At 41.8% G+C, this 18,470-nt stretch overlaps 1 protein-coding gene across 2 annotated transcripts in view; it reads left to right on the top strand.

Moving 5' to 3' along the window:
* Nucleotides 1–18,470, top strand: part of LOC115106840 (DENN domain-containing protein 2A-like) — a 41,337-nt gene that overhangs the window by 12,934 nt on the left and 9,933 nt on the right. For both annotated transcript variants that reach the window (XM_065008119.1, XM_029629982.2), the window contains exons 8-9: nt 5,518–5,627; nt 7,392–7,461. In XM_065008119.1, the coding sequence (XP_064864191.1) occupies nt 5,518–5,627; nt 7,392–7,461 (180 nt within the window). The remainder of the gene's footprint in view (nt 1–5,517; nt 5,628–7,391; nt 7,462–18,470) is intronic.

Here is an 18,470-nt window from a genome sequence, read left to right on the forward strand (position 1 = left end):
GTGAATATTTAATCGCTATTTGTGAATTTATGAAACCTGTTCGTTGGACAAATATTTTGATGTGGGGCGCCGTCCTCAAACAATCGCATGGCATGCTTTCCCTGTAAAGCCTACTGTAAATCGGATAGTGCAGTTAGATTGACAAGAATTTAAGCTTTTAACCAATATAGGACACTTCTATGTACGTAAAATGTTTAATATCCATAATTTTTATGATTATTTATTTTAATTGCGCTCCTTCCAGTTTCATCGGAATTTGTCCCGCTAGCCTTAAACAATAATGTATGTTGATGCTATTATTATATACAATATCCAGTGGCGATTTTGCATGTACATCTTGGTGGGGCAAACAAAAAAAAACATATTTTTTAGATGCATGCCAGCAAAGCCACTATACAACACAACACTAAACAATACATTAATTGCACTATAACAATGACAAATTGTGCACACAAACTGGTAAGGCCTACATAAAGCTGTCTCAACAGCAGAGTTTTATTTTCAGCTCCATGGAGTGAATCCTTACCACTGCTACACCTGGCCATTAGCGAAGCCTTGTCTGGCAGCAAAACAGTTAATTCAGCCTCATTTCCTGCTTAAAAAAACATAGCTGAGACTGTATAGCTGACTTGCTTAAACAAATGTGGTTTCTACTGACAATTGAGATGTACAAACTATGGTATAAGGGAGTCATTGTAAATAAGAATGTGTTCTTATTAACTGACTTGCCTAGTTAAATAAAGGTTAAATAAAAATACAAAAAAGTTGAAAGTCTGTGTTGCCCAGCAACAGCCCTAAAATATCACTGCTCTAGAGGAGATCTGCATGGAGGAATGGGCCAAAATACCAGCAACAGTGTGTGAAAACCTTGTGAAGACTTACAGAAAACGTTTGACCTCTGTCATTGCCAACAAAGGGTATATAACAAAGTATTGAGAAACTTTTGTTATTGACCAAATACTTATTTTCCACCATAATTTGCAAATAAATTCATAAAAAATCCTACAATGTGATTTTCTGGATTTTTTTCTTCTCATTTTGTCTATCATAGTTGAAGTGTACCTATGATGACAATTACAGGCCTCTCTCATCTTTTTAAGTGGGAGAACTTGCACAATCGGTGGCTGACTAAATACTTTTTTGCCCCACTGTTAACTTAGTATTCATTTCCTAGCTACAGTATACATATCTCCCTGGCATATTACATAATTTATGCATCAGCATACAAGACATTTTTGGACTCACCTTGTTGTGCTGTGCTCACTTGAACAGCATGGCGGTCGTAGGCAAATTTTGTCCTCAAACTTTGTCATCAAAGTCTGGCATTCTCTGGACTTATGGTGATTTCAAGACAACTGGGAACTCTGGAAAAAAAACAAGGTTGAATCATGACGTCAGTGCACTTCAGGTCGGAGCTCTAGAAAGAGGCCCGAGTTCCTGACTTGGAATTCCAAGTTGGATGACCATTCAAAAAGTATTCAGGGTTAGTTCCCACTTGTCTTGAATTCACTGAAGTCTGAGATTTCCCAGTTCAGAGTTTCCAGTTGTTTTGAACACGGCAGAAGTCATGCTGGATTGCCAGCATGGCCATTGTATTCAAACTTTTCTGGCCCATGGTGTTGAATGTTCATCCTTTTAACCTCTTGCTTCTACTCGGGACGCTTGCGTCCCAACTAGAGCTCTGGAAATGCAAATGCGCTACGCTAAATGCTAATAGTATTAGTTAAAACTCAAAAGTTCATTAAAATACACATGCAGGGTATCGAATTAAAGCTACACTCGTTGTGAATCCAGGCAACAAGTCAGATTTTTAAAATGCTTTTCGGCGAAAGCATGAGAAGCTATTATCTGATAGCATGTAACACCCCAAAAGACCCGCAGGGGACGTAAACAAAATAATTAGCATTTCGGCGTTACACAAACCGTACAATAAAATAGAAAACATTCATTACCTTTCACCATCTTCTTTGTTGGCACTCCTAGATGTCCCATAAACACTATTTGGGTCTTTATTTCGATTAAATCGGTCCATATAAAGCCTAGATATCGTTATATGTAGACTGTGTGATAAAAAAAAAAACATCGTTTCAAAACGTAACATCATTTTTTTAAATTCAAAAAGTCGACGATAAACTTTCACAAAACACTTCGAAATACGTTTGTAATGCAACTTTAGGTATTAGTAAACGTTAATAAGCGATAAAATTCATCAGGAGGCGATGTAAAGATCATTAGCTGTCCGTCTGGAAAAATGTCCGGCTAGAAACTCAACGAAAATATCCGGTCCTAGACCTGAGGAGATACGGTGCCCTGCATGTGTTTGACCAAGAAAAAACTCGAAGGAAAATGACAAGACTCTAGACACCGTGTGGAAGCTGTAGGTACTGCAACCTCAGTCAATTAATTGTGGTTCACCTTTATCAATGGGTTCAAGTAGCGCATGGATATATTTTCCCATTTTCAGTGATCAGTTTTTCCTGTGCTTTTCGATGTAAATGCCGTTCTGGTAAAGCCACAGCAGTGATTTAACCAGTTTTATAAACGTCTGAGTGTTTTCTATCCACACAGACTAAGCACATGCATATACTATATTCCTGGCATGAGTAGCAGGGCGCTGAAATGTTGCGCGATTTTTAACAGAATGTTCAAAAAAGTAGAGGGTCGACTTAAGAGGTTAAGCTTGGAAAAGAGACCCTTAAACCCAGACTTGGACCACACAACCACTCCACTGAATAGCAGGCTAGTGATTGCTTTGCAATGCTTGCAGTTAGCAAATGATTCCTTCCAAGCCACTCATTGTTGAATTTGCAAATTCCAATATGTTGTGTGTGTAATGTTTACGTCCAATGGCCGATGAACACCGATATGTTTTATCTATAATTTCTCTTCGTATGACAAGAATTGAAAAGGATATGCCAGTAGATTGTCAATGTGATTTTTGACAATGACTGCTTGTCTAGCTTGCTAGCTAAGTCCAATCAAAGCTAAGGTAGATATAGCATGATTTGACGTCATTTTATCTGTTGCCAATGAGCCTTCTTGGATGGGCACATCTAATGTAACTCTATTGCAGCACCCAAGGGGCTTGAATTTTTGAGCTCACCGTAGATTTTGCGTTGATGTAGTGTGCCCATGAGTGACAGAACACTGAGCCAATCATGGCGCAACTAGAGAACATTACTAACCTCTATGCTCAGTATTTTCCGTTGGCTGCCCCACCACCATAGAAAGCACTGAGCTGGGCTGAACACCTGCATTTTGGAGCTGACTGAAAAAGCAAAAAAGAGACTGTTTGTATGCGACTTTATTAACTCAATAATTTTTTGTTTTTACATTGTTTGCAAACTGATATTTGACAGTTATTATTAACTAAATTAAATGCAAATATGCAACAAAAAATATATATTATTATTATTATATATACGGTCAAAAGTTTTAGAGCACCTACTCATTCAAAGGTTTTTATTTATTTTTACTATTTTCTACATTGTAGAATAATAGTTAAGACATCAAAACTATGACATAACCAATATGGAATCATGTAGTAACCAAAAAAGTGTTAAACAAATCAAAATATATGTTCTATTTGAGATTCTTAAAAGTAGCCATATTTTGCCTTAAAATGTATAAAGGTTGGGAACATTTGTGAAACAGCACAGTTGGAAATATATGGAAAATAGACATCAAACCTGGATGGTATTCAGAGATAGAGCTGAAGGGTGGGACTAAAAATAACAAAAAAACAAGATAACTAATGTAAAATATACTGTGTCAGTAAAATGTAAATAGAATGTATATTGTCGTGGAAATTTCCTCTATTTACCAAATCATGGGAGCAAACCACACACACACACGTCAGAGTTAGTTATAAAAGTCCATCTTTAATTATATGAGCTCTTATCACAATCCTGTGACTCAGATAAATTCAGTGTCTCCCAGTGGATTCTCTGAGAGCCCCCTTACAATGCAACTGAGTTCCTTTAATAGCAAAAACACACATAGTCAGACAGCATAGACATAATTCATCGTTCAGCTTTGTCTCCTTTCCCAAACCCCAGAATTGTAATTTATATACAACCCACTCGAAATACAAACTCCTGGACAAACTCACGGAGAGGAGGTGAGGCTATAGGTTGAGATAGAAACAACATAAGAGGGAGCATAGAATGATTCCAGACACTGCAACCCTTCTTTCCCCACTAGAAAAGGTAGGGAGTAAAATATATGTTTACACATGATGACACTTTGACCTCTCCCCTCTCAGCGGCCCATGCAACTTAGTTTTGACATAGAACAGATAACTGCAACCTCACCACAGAATTACACAAAAATACCATTCTGATGAGAAGTAACTTACACACATTTGATGAATATTAAACATCTTACAAATGTTACCAACAAATTCTGATCCTTCCACGACAATATATGCAATATTAAAGCTGATCCACCCCACTTTAAAGATACTGTTTTATTTTTAATCTTCTACTTTGACATTAAAGAGTATTTTCTGTAGATTTTTGACAAAAAAATATTCAAATCATTTTAATCCCACTTTTTAGCACAATAAAATGTGGGAAAAGTCCAGGGGTGTGAATACTTTCTGAAGGCACTTAATAGCACTTGCACACATGCATACTAACGTCACACACACACACACACACACACACACACACACACACACACACCACATGTGCTGCTCCTACTGTCTATCATCTGTCCTGTTGCCTAGTTACTTTATCCCTACCTACAGTATATGTACATAGCTAACCTCAATTACCTTGTACATTGACTCGGTACTGGTACTCCCTGTATATAGCCATGTCACTTTTTTCTTTATCAAATCAAATTCATTTATATAGCCCTTCGTACATCAGCTGATATCTCAAAGTGCTGTACAGAAACCCAGCCTAAAACCCCAAACAGCAAGCAATGCAGGTGTAGAAGCATGGTGGCTAGGAAAAACTCCCTAGAAAGGCCAAAACCTAGGAAGAAACCTAGAGAGGAACCAGGCTATGTGGGGTGGCATTAACACTGTGCATTTATTCCTCGTGTTACTATTTACATTTTTATTCTATATCTTTATCTTAACTCTGTATTGTTGGAAAAGGACCAATAAGTAAGGCTTTCACTGTTAGACTACAGCTATTGTTTACGAAGCGTGTGTCAAATAGAATGTGATTTGATTTGAGTGCCTGGACAGAAAATGTGTCCTGACCAAGCCCCTTCTCCTTTTAGATTTGCAGGTATAAAATTATGCTGCACAGAAATTGCACTTTGGGGAGTATAAAAATGTTTTGAATTTTAAAGTGACAGGATAGTTTGCAATCTGTCGATGGTTCCACTTAACCTTCCAATTGTCTTAGCATTGGGTAATTCTCTGAGATCTGCAATGGGTCTTCAGGAAAGTGTTTAGATGTTAAAGGCTAAGTGTTGATTTGGGTCGGGGTTAGACTCGGTTTTTGATGGATTTCGTATTTTGACCCAGAATTATGATGTTTTGTCCTGCTCTTTCTGCAGCTGGAGCGGAGCTTCAAGTTCATGAAGGAGACAGAGGATCAGCTAAGGATCATCCCCCAGTTCTGTTTCCCTGATGCTAAGGACTTGAAGCCAGTAGAGAACTACCCCAGGTCAGCAGGATCACACTCATAATGCACCAATCTAATATAGCCTACATGTCTTTAATCATACACAGTTCTAATGTTTGAGAAAATCACTTTATAGATAGAATGTATTTAGCTATTTATTATGGATCTGTACCATACTTTACTCTTATTAACCTCGTGAACCAAAATACTGACCTTGGAGACTGTGGCCCAGTAAACATTACCCCATTGGGCCCATGTCGGTATTCAGTGGGCAAGGTGGGTACGGGCTAGCCCACAGCAATCCAACATTGTCCCAAAACACTAAGCCCAACAAGCCCAACACAGGCTAGCCTACACCAGCCAAACAAAAGTTATCCAACACCCATCCCACATCAGCGCAACATGGGCTAGCCTACACCAATCCCAAATCAGCCCAACACAGGCTAGCCAACACCAGCCCAACACAGGCTAGCCAACACCAGCCCAACACAGGCTAGCCAACACCAGCCCAACACAGGCTAGCCAACACCAGCCCAACACAGGCTAGCCTACAACAGCCCAACACAGGCTAGCCTACAACAGCCCAACACAGGCTAGCCTACAACAGCCCAACACAGGCTAGCCTACAACAGCCCAACACAGGCTAGCCAACACCAGCCCAACACAGGCTAGCCCATGCCAAGCCTTCAACAGCCCAACACATTTTAGCCCACTACAGCCCAACACAGGCTAGCCCAACACAGGCCAGCCCACACCAAGCCCAATAGGGGCTAGCCCACACCAAGTGGCTCATTTCAATATTTGTCAGTCATGGTTAGCACACAATTCTTTTCGGGGAAATTTATAGTACCTGTCCTGTGAAAATCTCACTTTTAAAAGTTCATATTATGTTAACTCATAACAAAATTATGTTGTAGACTCATCCTATACATCCTATGTATTTGTGGCCAAAGCATACATTGGAGGAGGGAAAAAAACACTTAAAAGATCTTAACTTGTGTCTCAAAGAGACCAATTAAAAATGCTTGCCATTTCGTCATAGATTAGCTGGCCAATCAGTGGTCTACTCACAGAAAAGCTGCTTTTTAACATACTTAATTATAATTTATTTCACTCATATTGTAATTAATTATTGGCCATATTTCATAAAAATCTTAAAACACTGAACAGTGACATTATGTTCTGTTGTGTGATGAGACATATTTGGGGGATCTTGTGCACTGCCAATGATGAGGTCTATAAAATTACTTAAATAAGTGCCAAATGTTATATATGAGAAACTTAACAGGTTCTCTTGTAAAAAATATATATTTTGAAAGAAACATCTTGGTCATCCATGATCCCTTAAATACCTTTACGTCTTGACAATTATGCAATTTATGCATTGAAATAAAGTTTAATTAATTATAAATAAATATATTCCTATGAAATTGCAACAGCGTATCGGCCCATTATATAGGCAGCTTACATGGGGCCAATATTTTTGTCCGCAATGGGCCCACATCGTTCTAATATGGACATGTTTCCTGGGAAAGGACAGGCTTATTTCAGGCAAAGTGAGGGCTGCCATCACCAGATATGGTATGGGCTGCCCACATTGGGTCACACTGGGCCAATGCCTTGGGGGCCAACGTGAAGCTGTTGAGCAAAGGCACATTGACCCAATATGGGGAGTCAGCATGGGGACAATATGTTTGCTTGCATTGGGCCCACATCATACCAATGTGAACATGTTTTCTGGGGGGTTCATATCACAATCCTATAAGCATATTATACATACATTTATTGTATTTTATTTTTCCACAGTGAAATGTTCTCTTTTGTTTTGACTGGCGAAGATGGAAGCAGGAGGTTTGGATACTGTCGTCGTCTACTGGTACATTTTGCATGTATTCCTTCAGTACACATATACACTACTTGCCCAAAAGTGTGTGGACACCAGCTCATTGAACATCTCATTCCAAAATCATGGGCATTAATATGGAGTTGGTCTGCCCCTCCACTTTTCTGGAAAGGCTTTCCACTAGATGTTGGAACATTGCTGCGGGAACTTGCTTCTATTTAGCTACAAGAGCATTATTGAGTTTGGGAACTGATGTTGGGCGATTAGGCCTGGGTCGCAGTGCATTTCGGGCAGGTAGCGTTCTCCTGGCATCCGCCAAACCCAGATTTGTCAGTCAGACTGACAGACAGTGAAGCGTGAATCATCACTCAGAGAACGCGTTTCCACTGCTCCATAGTCCAATGGTGCCTTGCACCACTCCAGCCGACGCTTGGCATTGTCCACGGTGATATTAGGCTTGCTCGGCCATGGAAACCCATTTCATGAAGTTCCCGACAAACAGTTATTGTGCTTATGATGCTTCCAGAAAAAGTTTGGAACTTGGTAGTGAGTGTAGTAACAGATGATTTTTATGTGCCACGTGCTTCAGCACTCGGTGATCCAATTCTATGAGCTTGTGTGGCCTACCACTTTGTAGCTGAGCTGGTGTTGCTCCTAGACATTTCCATTTCACAATAACAGCACTTACAGTTGACCGGGGAAGCTCTAGCAGACATGTAATGAACTGACTTGTTGGAAAGGTGGCATCCTATGATGGTGCCACGATGAAAGTCACTCAGCTCTTCAGGCCATTTTACTGGCAATGTTTGTCTATGGAGATTGCATGGCGTGTGCTCGATTTGATACACCTGTCAGCGATGGGTGTGGCTAAAATAGCCAAATTCACTCATTTGAAGGGGTGTCCACATACTTTTGTGTATATCTATAGTGTACCATACAGACAGACAGACAGTCACCGACAGGAAGTGGTTATCTATGATGTCAGCTGAGTAAATAACCATGATACTGCAAATAGAGATGGACTGGTGGGAAACAGTTATTCCCTGAGATGGATTCAGCGGAAATATGTGTGTGTATGTGTGCGCTTATGCGTGTGCTTTACTGTGTGTATAGTGTTGTAGATGCTTGTGTGTTGTTATTTTTGTGAAAACATCCTCAGTCTCTTTCACCCTGTTGAAAAAAACAGCATAGACCAGCATACATTTCAAGCTGGTCAGTGCTGGTCTATGCTGGTTAGTGCTGTTCAGATGCTGGTCAAACTGGTATGACCAGCATGGTCTAACTGGTCAAGCTGGTCTGATCAGCATGGTCTAGCTGGTTATGCTGGCAGACCGGCCTTCATTGTGTTTTCGCTGGTGACTAACGTTTGTTGTGTTTTTGCTGGTGACCAGCCTTCGCTGTGTTCTCGCAGGTGACCAGCCTTAGCAAAAACCAGCATCAAAACACATTATGCTGGCCAGCCAGAGTGGATTTTAAGCTTAAGCTAAAGCTTTAAGCTACATTCAGAATAGAGAGCAATAGTAATGGCTTTTTGTTGTAGGCACTAACTCCGCCATGGCTTGTTGTCCAAAGCCTATGGAGAAATTAATGTTTTTTTCGTAGGGTTTTTGGAAAAACACGGAAAATAATGTCTGTGGTAAACACAGTCTTAGGAGATCTTATGCGTTTTGTTCTATGAGATCATCTTCATCAGCTGACATCACTTCTTGTGAATTTTGAAGCATTTTTGTAATCAAAGCAAGCACATAAAGCACATAATGTCTTGAAAATTCATAAAGGTAATGTCATTTTTGGTTTGATTCCAGGCTGCATCACAACCGCCCGTGATTGGGAGTCCCATAGGGACTCCTGGTTTGGCCGGTGTAGGCCGTCATTGTAAATAAGAATTTGTTCTGAACTGACTGATATTATTTATTAGATTGAGCCTGTGTTAAAGGTGAACTGCACAGACTGATTCTGCATGTGTTCCGGTGCTCATTAAGAAATGCAGTGGCTATTACTGAAGCCCAAACGGGTTGTCTTTGGATTGTGGTTTAATGTGGGTGTTTCTTGGGTCTGTCTTTGCCATTCAATCACAACAAACAAACAAGGGCAGTAGTGAGTAACTTAGTGACAGCGAGGTAAGCTATGCTAGCTTTAAGTTTTGAAGTTGAGGACTTCTCTTCTCCTGACTGACTCGCCATCAGAAGATGTTCTTGTTTTTAGCCAACCTGACAACAGCTAGCTAGTTATATCTTGGGGAAAGCTACAGCTGGCTAGCATATCTAGCTAGCTGATATTTCTCTGTCAAATCACAGTTATGCCAAGATAGCAAGAAGTACCAGCGTCTGGAATGTGTTTCACGAGACACTTGTTCTACAACACCTTGCTACTAAAGTAAAGTTTAGACATGTTACAGTTGAAACAATATCAACTGCCAACACAATATTCTACAACTGGCTAGTTACACTTTACCTATCAAATGAAAATAAGTTGTGGGTAGAGTACAACCATAGACAGAACAAGGGTTCTATCTGTGGTTATATTCTACAAACAGTTAAAATACGTTTTGTGCACCAAATTCACCATATTCTTTTTTAATCTTCAACATTGAAATGCTACCAAAAATAACTTACTGAAACTTGTTACAAATGACGGAGTCATCCATGATTCACCAAACTATATTTTGAAAGAGGAAGCAAAATTACTTTAAGCATATGTTTTCGTTTCAGACTCCTCCATCTCTACTAACCGAAGTTAATTGTATGGATTTTTTTCCTATTAATAATGTAAAACTAACAGCTGTACAGAAAGACTCAGGTAAAGGCCAAATTACAGATGAGGAACTTCTTGATGCAATAGCAAAAGTGTGCTAAGCTGTCATCAAAGCAGACTTTGAATAATCTAAAATATATTTTGATTTGTTTAGCACTTTTTTGGTTACAACATGATCCCATATGTGTTATTTCATAGTTCTGATGTCTTCACTATTATTCTACAATCTTGAACAGTAAAAATAAACTTTTGTCTGGTACTGTATATCTTCCATTGCCGATACAGATACTGTAACTATCAGCATTTTGTCTCCTGGTTGTCATCGCCTCGTATGGTGTCCCGTATAAGACAGTTCCCTGACATGTTTGAAGAATACACAGGGTCTAGTTTGGATGTAAAAAAATATATTTCACTTTTATTTAGCCAGGTAGGGTAGTTGAGAACAAGTTCTCATTTACAACTGCGACACAGCCAAGATAAAGCAAAGCAGTGCGACAAAAACAACAACACAGAGTTAGACATAAACAAACGTACAGTCAATAACACAATAGAAAAATCTATGTACGGTGTGTGCAAATGAAGAGTAGGGAGGTAAGGCAATACATAGGCCATGGAGGCTAAATCATTACAATTAGCATTAACACTGGAGGGATAGTTGTGCAAATAATGATGTGCAAGTAGAGACACTGGGGTGCAAAAGAGGAAATGGATAAGTAGCAATATGGGGATGAGGTAGTCGGGTGTGCTATTTACAGATTGGCTGTGTACAGGTACAGTGATCAGTAAGCTGCTCTGACAGCTGATGCTTAAAGATAGAGAGGGAGATATAAGACTCCAGCTTCAGTGATTTTTGCAATTCGTTCCAGTCAATGGCAGCAGAGAACTGGAAGGAAAGGCGGCTAAAGAAAGTATTGGCTTTGGGGGTGACCAGTGAAATATACCTGCTGGAGCGCATGCTACGGGTGGGTGTTGCTATGGTGATCAGTGAGCTGAGATAAGGCGGGGCTTTACCTAGCATAGACTTATAGATGACCTGGAGCCAGTGGGTTTGGCGACGAGTATGTAGTGAGGGCCAGCCAATTAGAGCATACATGTTGCAGTGGTGGGTAGTATATGGGGCTTTGGTGATAGACTACATCCAATTTGCTGAGTAGAGCATTGGAGGCTATTTTGTAAATGTAAATGACATCGTCGAAGTCAAGGATCAGTAGGATGGTCAGTATTACGAGTATGTTTGGCAGCATGAATGAAGGAGGCTTTGTTGAGAAATAGGAATCCGATTCTAGATTTAATTTTGGATTGGAGATGCTTAATGTGAGTTTGGAAGGAGAGTTTACAGTCTAACCAGACACCTAGGTATTTGTAGTTGTCCACATAATCAGAACCGTCCAGAGTAGTGATGCTGGTCGGGCAGGAGGGTGCGGGACGCAATCGGTTGAGGAGCATGCACTTAGTTTTACTTGCATTTAAAATCAGTTGGAGGCCTCAGAAAGATTGTTGTATGGCATTGAAGCTGGTTGAAGGTTTGTTAGCACAGTGTCCAAAGAAGGGCCAGAAGTATACAGAATGGTGTCGTCTGCGTAGAGGTGGATCAGAGAATCACCAGCAGCAAGAGCGACATCATTGATATATACAGAGAAAAGAGTCGGCCTAAGATTTGGACCCTGTGGCACCCCCATAGAGACTGCCAGAGGTCCGGACAACAGGCCCTCCGATTTGACTCACTGAACTCTATCTGAGAAGTAGTTGGTGAACCAGGTGAGGCAGTCATTTGAGAAGCCAAGGCTATTGAGTCTGCCGTAAAGAATGCGGGGATTGACAGAGTCGAAAGCCTTGGCCAGGTCGATGAAGACGGCTGCATAGTACTGTCTTTTATCAATGGAGGTTATGATATCGTTTAGGACCATGAGCGTGGCTGAGGTGCACCCATGACCAGCTTGGAAACCAGATTGCATAGTGGAGAAGGTACGGTGGGATTCGAAATTGTCAGTGATCTGTTTGTTAACTTGGCTTTCGAAGATTTTAGAAGGGCAGGATGGGTATAGGTCTATAACAGTTTGGGTCTAGAGTGTCTCCCCCTTTGAAGAGGTGGGTGACTGCGGCAGCTTTCCAATCTTTGGGGATCTCAGACGATACAAAAGAGAGGTTGAATAGGCTAGTAATAGGGGTTGCAACAATTTCGGAAGATAATTTTAGAAAGAGAGGGTCCAGATTGTCTAGCCCAGCTGATTTGAAGGTATCCAGATTTTGGCCAAGTACTGAACTTGTCTCCACCTTCTCCTGGTGTAAAGTAGAGCACTTTTCTCACCAGACGAAGAAGACGCTCCCACATTCCACGATGATGAAAACCAGCAGGTGTGTTGAGTTTCCACTTTATTCCACTTGATAGCAAGACACTCTATCTTGCTGTGGTCCAGAGCGGCCAGTGCTTCTCTGAGTTCTCTTTCAGCTTCAATGAAATTTGTACCATTATTTGTGAGACTACCTTGTGAGACACTTGACTTTGGCGACACATGGCTCTTCGCACAACGTTAATACAGGAATTGGTGTCCAATAACGAACTTCAGGGTTTATTGCTCTGCCTGCCATGCAAGTGAAAATGATACCATAACTTTTGACCATATATTAATAATTCACCTGACTGTAAGGGGTGCGCAACCGGTGGCAGGGAAGTCAGACGCCGGAGAGCAGAACTAGGTAATAGCCGGAGCAGTTTAATAGCAAAACCAATGGCATAAAAATAACAAGACATGGGTACAAAACCCGTCGCGCACCAGTCAACACGTGCACAAGCACTTACAATAAACAATCCCACACAAAGGCATGGGGGGAACAGAGGGTTAAATACACAAGTAATTGAGGGAATTGAAACCAGGTGTGAGGAAAAACAAGACAAAACACATGGATAATTAAAAGTGGATCGATGATGGCTAGAAGACCGGCGACGCCGAGCTCCGCCCGAACAAGGAGAGGACCCGACTTCGGCGGAAGTCGTGACACTGACATCAGAGTGCTCAGCTGAACACTGTATATTGGAAACACTCGGTTTGTTACTTTAACTAAATGATAACCCATCTTTGTTAAACATAAATTCCAAACTTGTTTTTGCACAGATTCCTCAACACGGTTAGCTTTTTACAGCTAGGACCGCTATTTCTTTTCCCAGAATCCTGCTTAAAGGACAGGTTAAAGCCTGCTTGAAAGAGCCACTAAGCTGCTAACATTAGCGCTCAAGCTAACAAAGTTAGTCCCAGATGAGTTTTCCAATGGAGCCCTCTTTTTCTGGAGAGGTAAACAAATGGTTAAAGCGCTGTAGGAGCTGTATCTAAAACGCTTTGTTTTGGGATAAACTGGATCACTCAGAGTTCCAATGCAGCAATTGTTTGCTTGCTGAGGATTATAGGCTTGAGGGTGGCTTCCTTGATCACGCAGGTAACGCATGGTGGAATGTTTACCTTTTCTATACCGGTGGCTGGACGGTGTTCACATGTTGGATGAATCTCTGTCTTGACATTTGGCATTATCCAACTGGCCGGTGTTGCCCGGAGTTTGTTCGCCAGGGGAGCCATCTACTGCCCCCACCCCCCCAATCTGATAGTGGAGGCAATGGAGCACAGCAAGAGAAGCATGGCAATCAACGATGGTCCCATGTCACGAGCCGCAGAGACCGATTCAGCGATCTGCTGCAATGCAGCCTACACTCCCAACGAGAGGCCCGGAGAGGATTCAAACAACAAATAGTTTCGCCGCCCTGGAGCCTGATCTTCCTGTGTCTGTGTCTGTGGCCGATGTGCCTACTCCTTCTCCTACGATTTTGAAGTCGACATCGGCAACCTTCCATCCCTGCTCTGGATCGAGTGGGGCTTCTCCATCTGTCGGTGGCCTGCACCATCCTGTGAAGTGCGGGAGTGGGCGGATGTCCTCGTCCTTCTTGCCAGCCGTGATTTAGGGCAGCTCCATGGTAAGAAATGTGATTGCTCCTGGTGCAAAAACAATGTCCTATCCCAGAGCTCAAATAAATGACATTCCTAAGCACTCCCGAATGTACTACGCCAGGACATGGACATAGATTCTATCGTAGTCCATGTGGATTTAATGACATTATGAAAGGCAACTCTGATCAGTTGAAACTGGATTTCAAAGAGTTGATTGACTCTCTGCTAGACACTAATACAATACCCACAATGCATTAGCAGGATTCTTTCTCTTCACAACTGGCTACGTGATTATTGCAGCTCAAGGGGTGTAACTTTTGTTGACAATTTCGTTACCTTTTGGGGGAAAAAAACATGTTTTATAAGGAGGATGGGATCCACCCAAATCATGTGTGTTCCTGGATCCTTTCACAGCATTAATAGACTGCGTTGAGACTGACTTATCTATGACCCAACCACAGCTCATTTAATCCCTGCCATTGTGTCGCTAAGCTGTCATAATGACTAGCACTATGTAGTACTCCCATAGTCTGTTCTGGACTTGTGGACTGAAGAGACCTCTGGTGGCATGTCTTGTAAGGTATGCATGGGTGTCTGAGCTGTGTGCTAGTCGTTTAAACAGACAGCTCTGTGTAGTAGTCAATTTCTTTTTTTTCTTCTTTTTTTTGCAATTTGCCTAAGTCCCTCTTTGTGGCACCTGACCATATGACTGAACAGTAGTACAGGTGCAACACAACTAGAGCCTGTAGAACCTGCCTTGCTGATAGTGCTGTTAAGAAGTTAGAGCAGTGCTTTATTATGGACAGACTTCTCCTTGGCAGCAGCTAATGGGAATCCATAATAAATACAAAAACCCCACATTTGTGAAAGGAGGAATGTCAGGACAGCAATTCTTTATTGTGGCAAATCTGCCATATTCTGTTCTCCAAACTTCCCGTGGTGATGCCGTCAGATGACACGATCAGAAATAACTTTTCTGCAGGCAGAGTTGGCCCTCATGATACAATACTTCTTTAGAAATGCAGATAATGTGGTTTCTTCCAGCATGTCCCAGCTGCTTGTGAATGCGCTGTAGGAATCTTTCTCTCTGACTGAAACTAATGATTAATAGACCACCCAATGCAGCTCTGACCTTCTGTTTCTACTTCGACTGACTGTACTTGGGAGTCACCAGCAGAGGTCAGTATTTAGTATTTTCCTTCTGAGCTATAGAAGAGTATCTCTGAGTTTAAGAAACCAAGCAACTGAGGCTTTGAGACATAGTTAATCAGTCGATTAGTTGAGCTCTGAGTCCTTTACAACAACATTCACCGCCAGGCCCCTTTTAATCTCTGGATCATCTGACGGGATTGAATGGGGGTCCAAAGCAGGCTTTGGCCATTCCTCCTCTGATTTTAAGAGAAAGTCTGGGCCCTCTATCCATCTTTTACAAGCCAGAAAGCTGTCAGCCTACAACCCTCTGGAAGCCTCATAAGCAGGATTCTACTTGATGCTGATATATCTCCACTAAGACACTTTTGTGGCTTCTCTTAAGGCTGCTACTTGGTTAGACACAAAGTTGTGAAATCGTCTCTTCTCACTTTCAATATCCAAAACTTTGACTGTCCCAGTTGAAGTGACAACTATTTCCTCAACATTCTGTCGACTTGAACCGCCAACACAGCAGCCGTGAGAATGGTAGTCTGCTTCAAGGGAGCGATTCGCTTTTCCCAGCATGAATGAAAGATGTACCGGTTTCTTGTTAATCCTGCTGAAAAAAACAGCATAGGCTGGTGAACAGTCTCTGTTGTGTTTTGCTGGTGACCATAGGGGTATACTATGTACTGGGTTTGATGAGTTAGTGGTACATTTTTTGTCAGTGCTGAGTTCAATTAAGGATAACTGGTCATACGAAAGTGGCTCACCTTTTAGCCAGGTAAATTTCTATAACAACACATTTTTCAGAACTAAGCTGGTTGCTAACTCAAGGCTAACTCAATTTATCCTAAATAAAGTGTCTGGGCCACAAGTTGAGGATTTTTGTCATATTATTTGACTGTGGCGCTATGCTATTCAGCGGTTGCTGATGACAATTATACCGGTTAAGGGATGAGTAGCGTCAAGAAGTTAATGCAACCACTGTGTCAGATTTCAAAAAGGCTTTACAGCGAAAGCACACTTCACGATTATGTTAGGTCAGCTCCTAGCCACAGAAACCCATACCATCAAGTTCATCTTTATGTCCAAATACCTCCATTTTGTTGGTGCATGGTGGCACAATGCATGCTCTCAAAGGCACAATGCACGCTCTCAAACCCAATACGAAAATTCAAAAAAGTACAATAAAAGATAGTAGAAACATGTCAAATTATGTTTAAAATCAATCCTCTGGTTGTTTTTGTCATGAATAATAATATTAATAATAATATTTCAACCGGACAAAAGCTTCGTCAATGGAAAAGGTAAACAAGAAATGCGCGCTCCCAATCACGTGCTTGGTTCATGTCTGGACATTTCGACTGTCCTCTCATTGAAAGCGGTGTATCTCCCTCATTTTTCAGAGTAAAAGCCTGAAACAATGCCTAAAGACTGGTCACATGTTGAGGAAGCCATAGAGATCGTGAACTGGGTCCTAAGTCTTTGTATGGTGGATAGGCTTTCAATGGAAAAACAGCCTTTCAAAATAATAGTACTTCCTGGTTGGATTTTCCTCGGGTTTTCGCCCGCCATATCAGTTCTGTTATACTCACAGACATTATTTTAACAGTTTTGGAAACCTTTGAGTGTTTTCTATCCAAATCTAATAATTATATATATGCATACCCTAGCTTATGGGCCTGAGTAGCAGGCAGTTTAATTTGGGCACTCTTTTCATCCAAAAAGTTATATCAACGGTCATACTTGCGCCATTAAGACTCTTGACCATTGCTATTTAAACTTCCGGAATGCTTAGAAGGCCTTCACCCGCCCTTCTTTCGGCAAATCTGACCACGACTCCATCTTGCTCCTCCCGTCCTATATGCAGGAACTCAAACGGGAAGTCCCCGTGCTTCGTGCTATTCAACGCTGGTCTTACCAATCGGAATCCACGCTTCAGGATTGTTTTGATCACATGGACTGGGATATGTTCAGAGTAACTTGCGAAAAGAATCTAGACGCATACACGGATACGGTGACTGAGTTCATAAGGAAGTGTATAGAAGATGTAGTACCCACTGTGACTATTAACACCTACCCTAACCAGAAACCGTGGTTAGATGGTAGCATTCGCACGAAACTGAAAGCGAGAACCACCGCATTTAACCAGGGCAAGGCGACTGGTAATATGGCAGAATATAAACACAAGGGAAACAAGCTAAACGTCAGTATAGAGAAATTCAACCATATTCGCAATTCAACAGCTCAGACACGAAAAGTTTGTGGCAGGGACTACAGACAATCACGGACTACGAAAGGAAAACCAGACACTTCGCCGAGACCGCCGTCTTGCTTCCGGACAGGCTAAACACATTCTTTGCACGCTTTGAGGATAACACAATGCCACTGACGCAGCCCGCTACCAAGGACTGTGGGCTCTCCTTCTCCATGGCCGACGTGAGTAAAACATTTAAACGTGTTAACCCTCGCAGGGCTGCCGGCCCAGACGGCATCCCCAGCCGCGTCCTCCGAGCATGCGCAGACCAGCTGTCTGGTTTGTTTTCGGGCATATTCAATCTCTCCCTATCCCAGTCTGCTGTCACTACATGTTTCAAGATGGTCACCATTGTTCCTGTGCCCTAGAAGGCAAAGGTAACTGAATTTAATGACTATCGCCCCATAGCACTCACCTCTGTCATCATGAAATGCTTTGAGAGACTAGTCAAGGATCATATCAACTCTACCTTACCTGCCACCCTAGACCCACTTCAATTTGCCGCCCCAATAGATCCACAGATGATGCAATCAGCATCGCTCTGCACACTGGCCTATCACATCTGAACAAGATGAATACCTATGTAAGAATGCTGTTCATTGACTACAGCTCAGCATTCAACACCATAGTACCATCAACTCATCATTAAACTTGAGGCCCTGGGTCTGAACCCCGCCTAGTGCAACTGGGTCCTGGACTTCCTGATGGGCCGCCTCCAGGTGGTGAAGGTAGGAAACATCACCTCTGCTGATCCTTAACACTGGGTCCTAACAAGGGTGCGTGCACAGCCCCCTCCTGTACTCCCTGTTCACCCATGACTGCATGGCCAACTCAATCATCAAGTTTGCAGACGACACAACAGTGGTAGGCTTGGTTAGCAATGATGACGAGACAGGACTCGGAGTGTGGTGCCTGGATAACAACCTCTCACTCAACGTCAACAAAACAAAGGAGATGGTCGT

This window comes from Oncorhynchus nerka, linkage group LG23 (assembly GCF_034236695.1).
Source record: "Oncorhynchus nerka isolate Pitt River linkage group LG23, Oner_Uvic_2.0, whole genome shotgun sequence".
In the NCBI taxonomy this organism is placed as follows: domain Eukaryota; kingdom Metazoa; phylum Chordata; class Actinopteri; order Salmoniformes; family Salmonidae; genus Oncorhynchus; species Oncorhynchus nerka.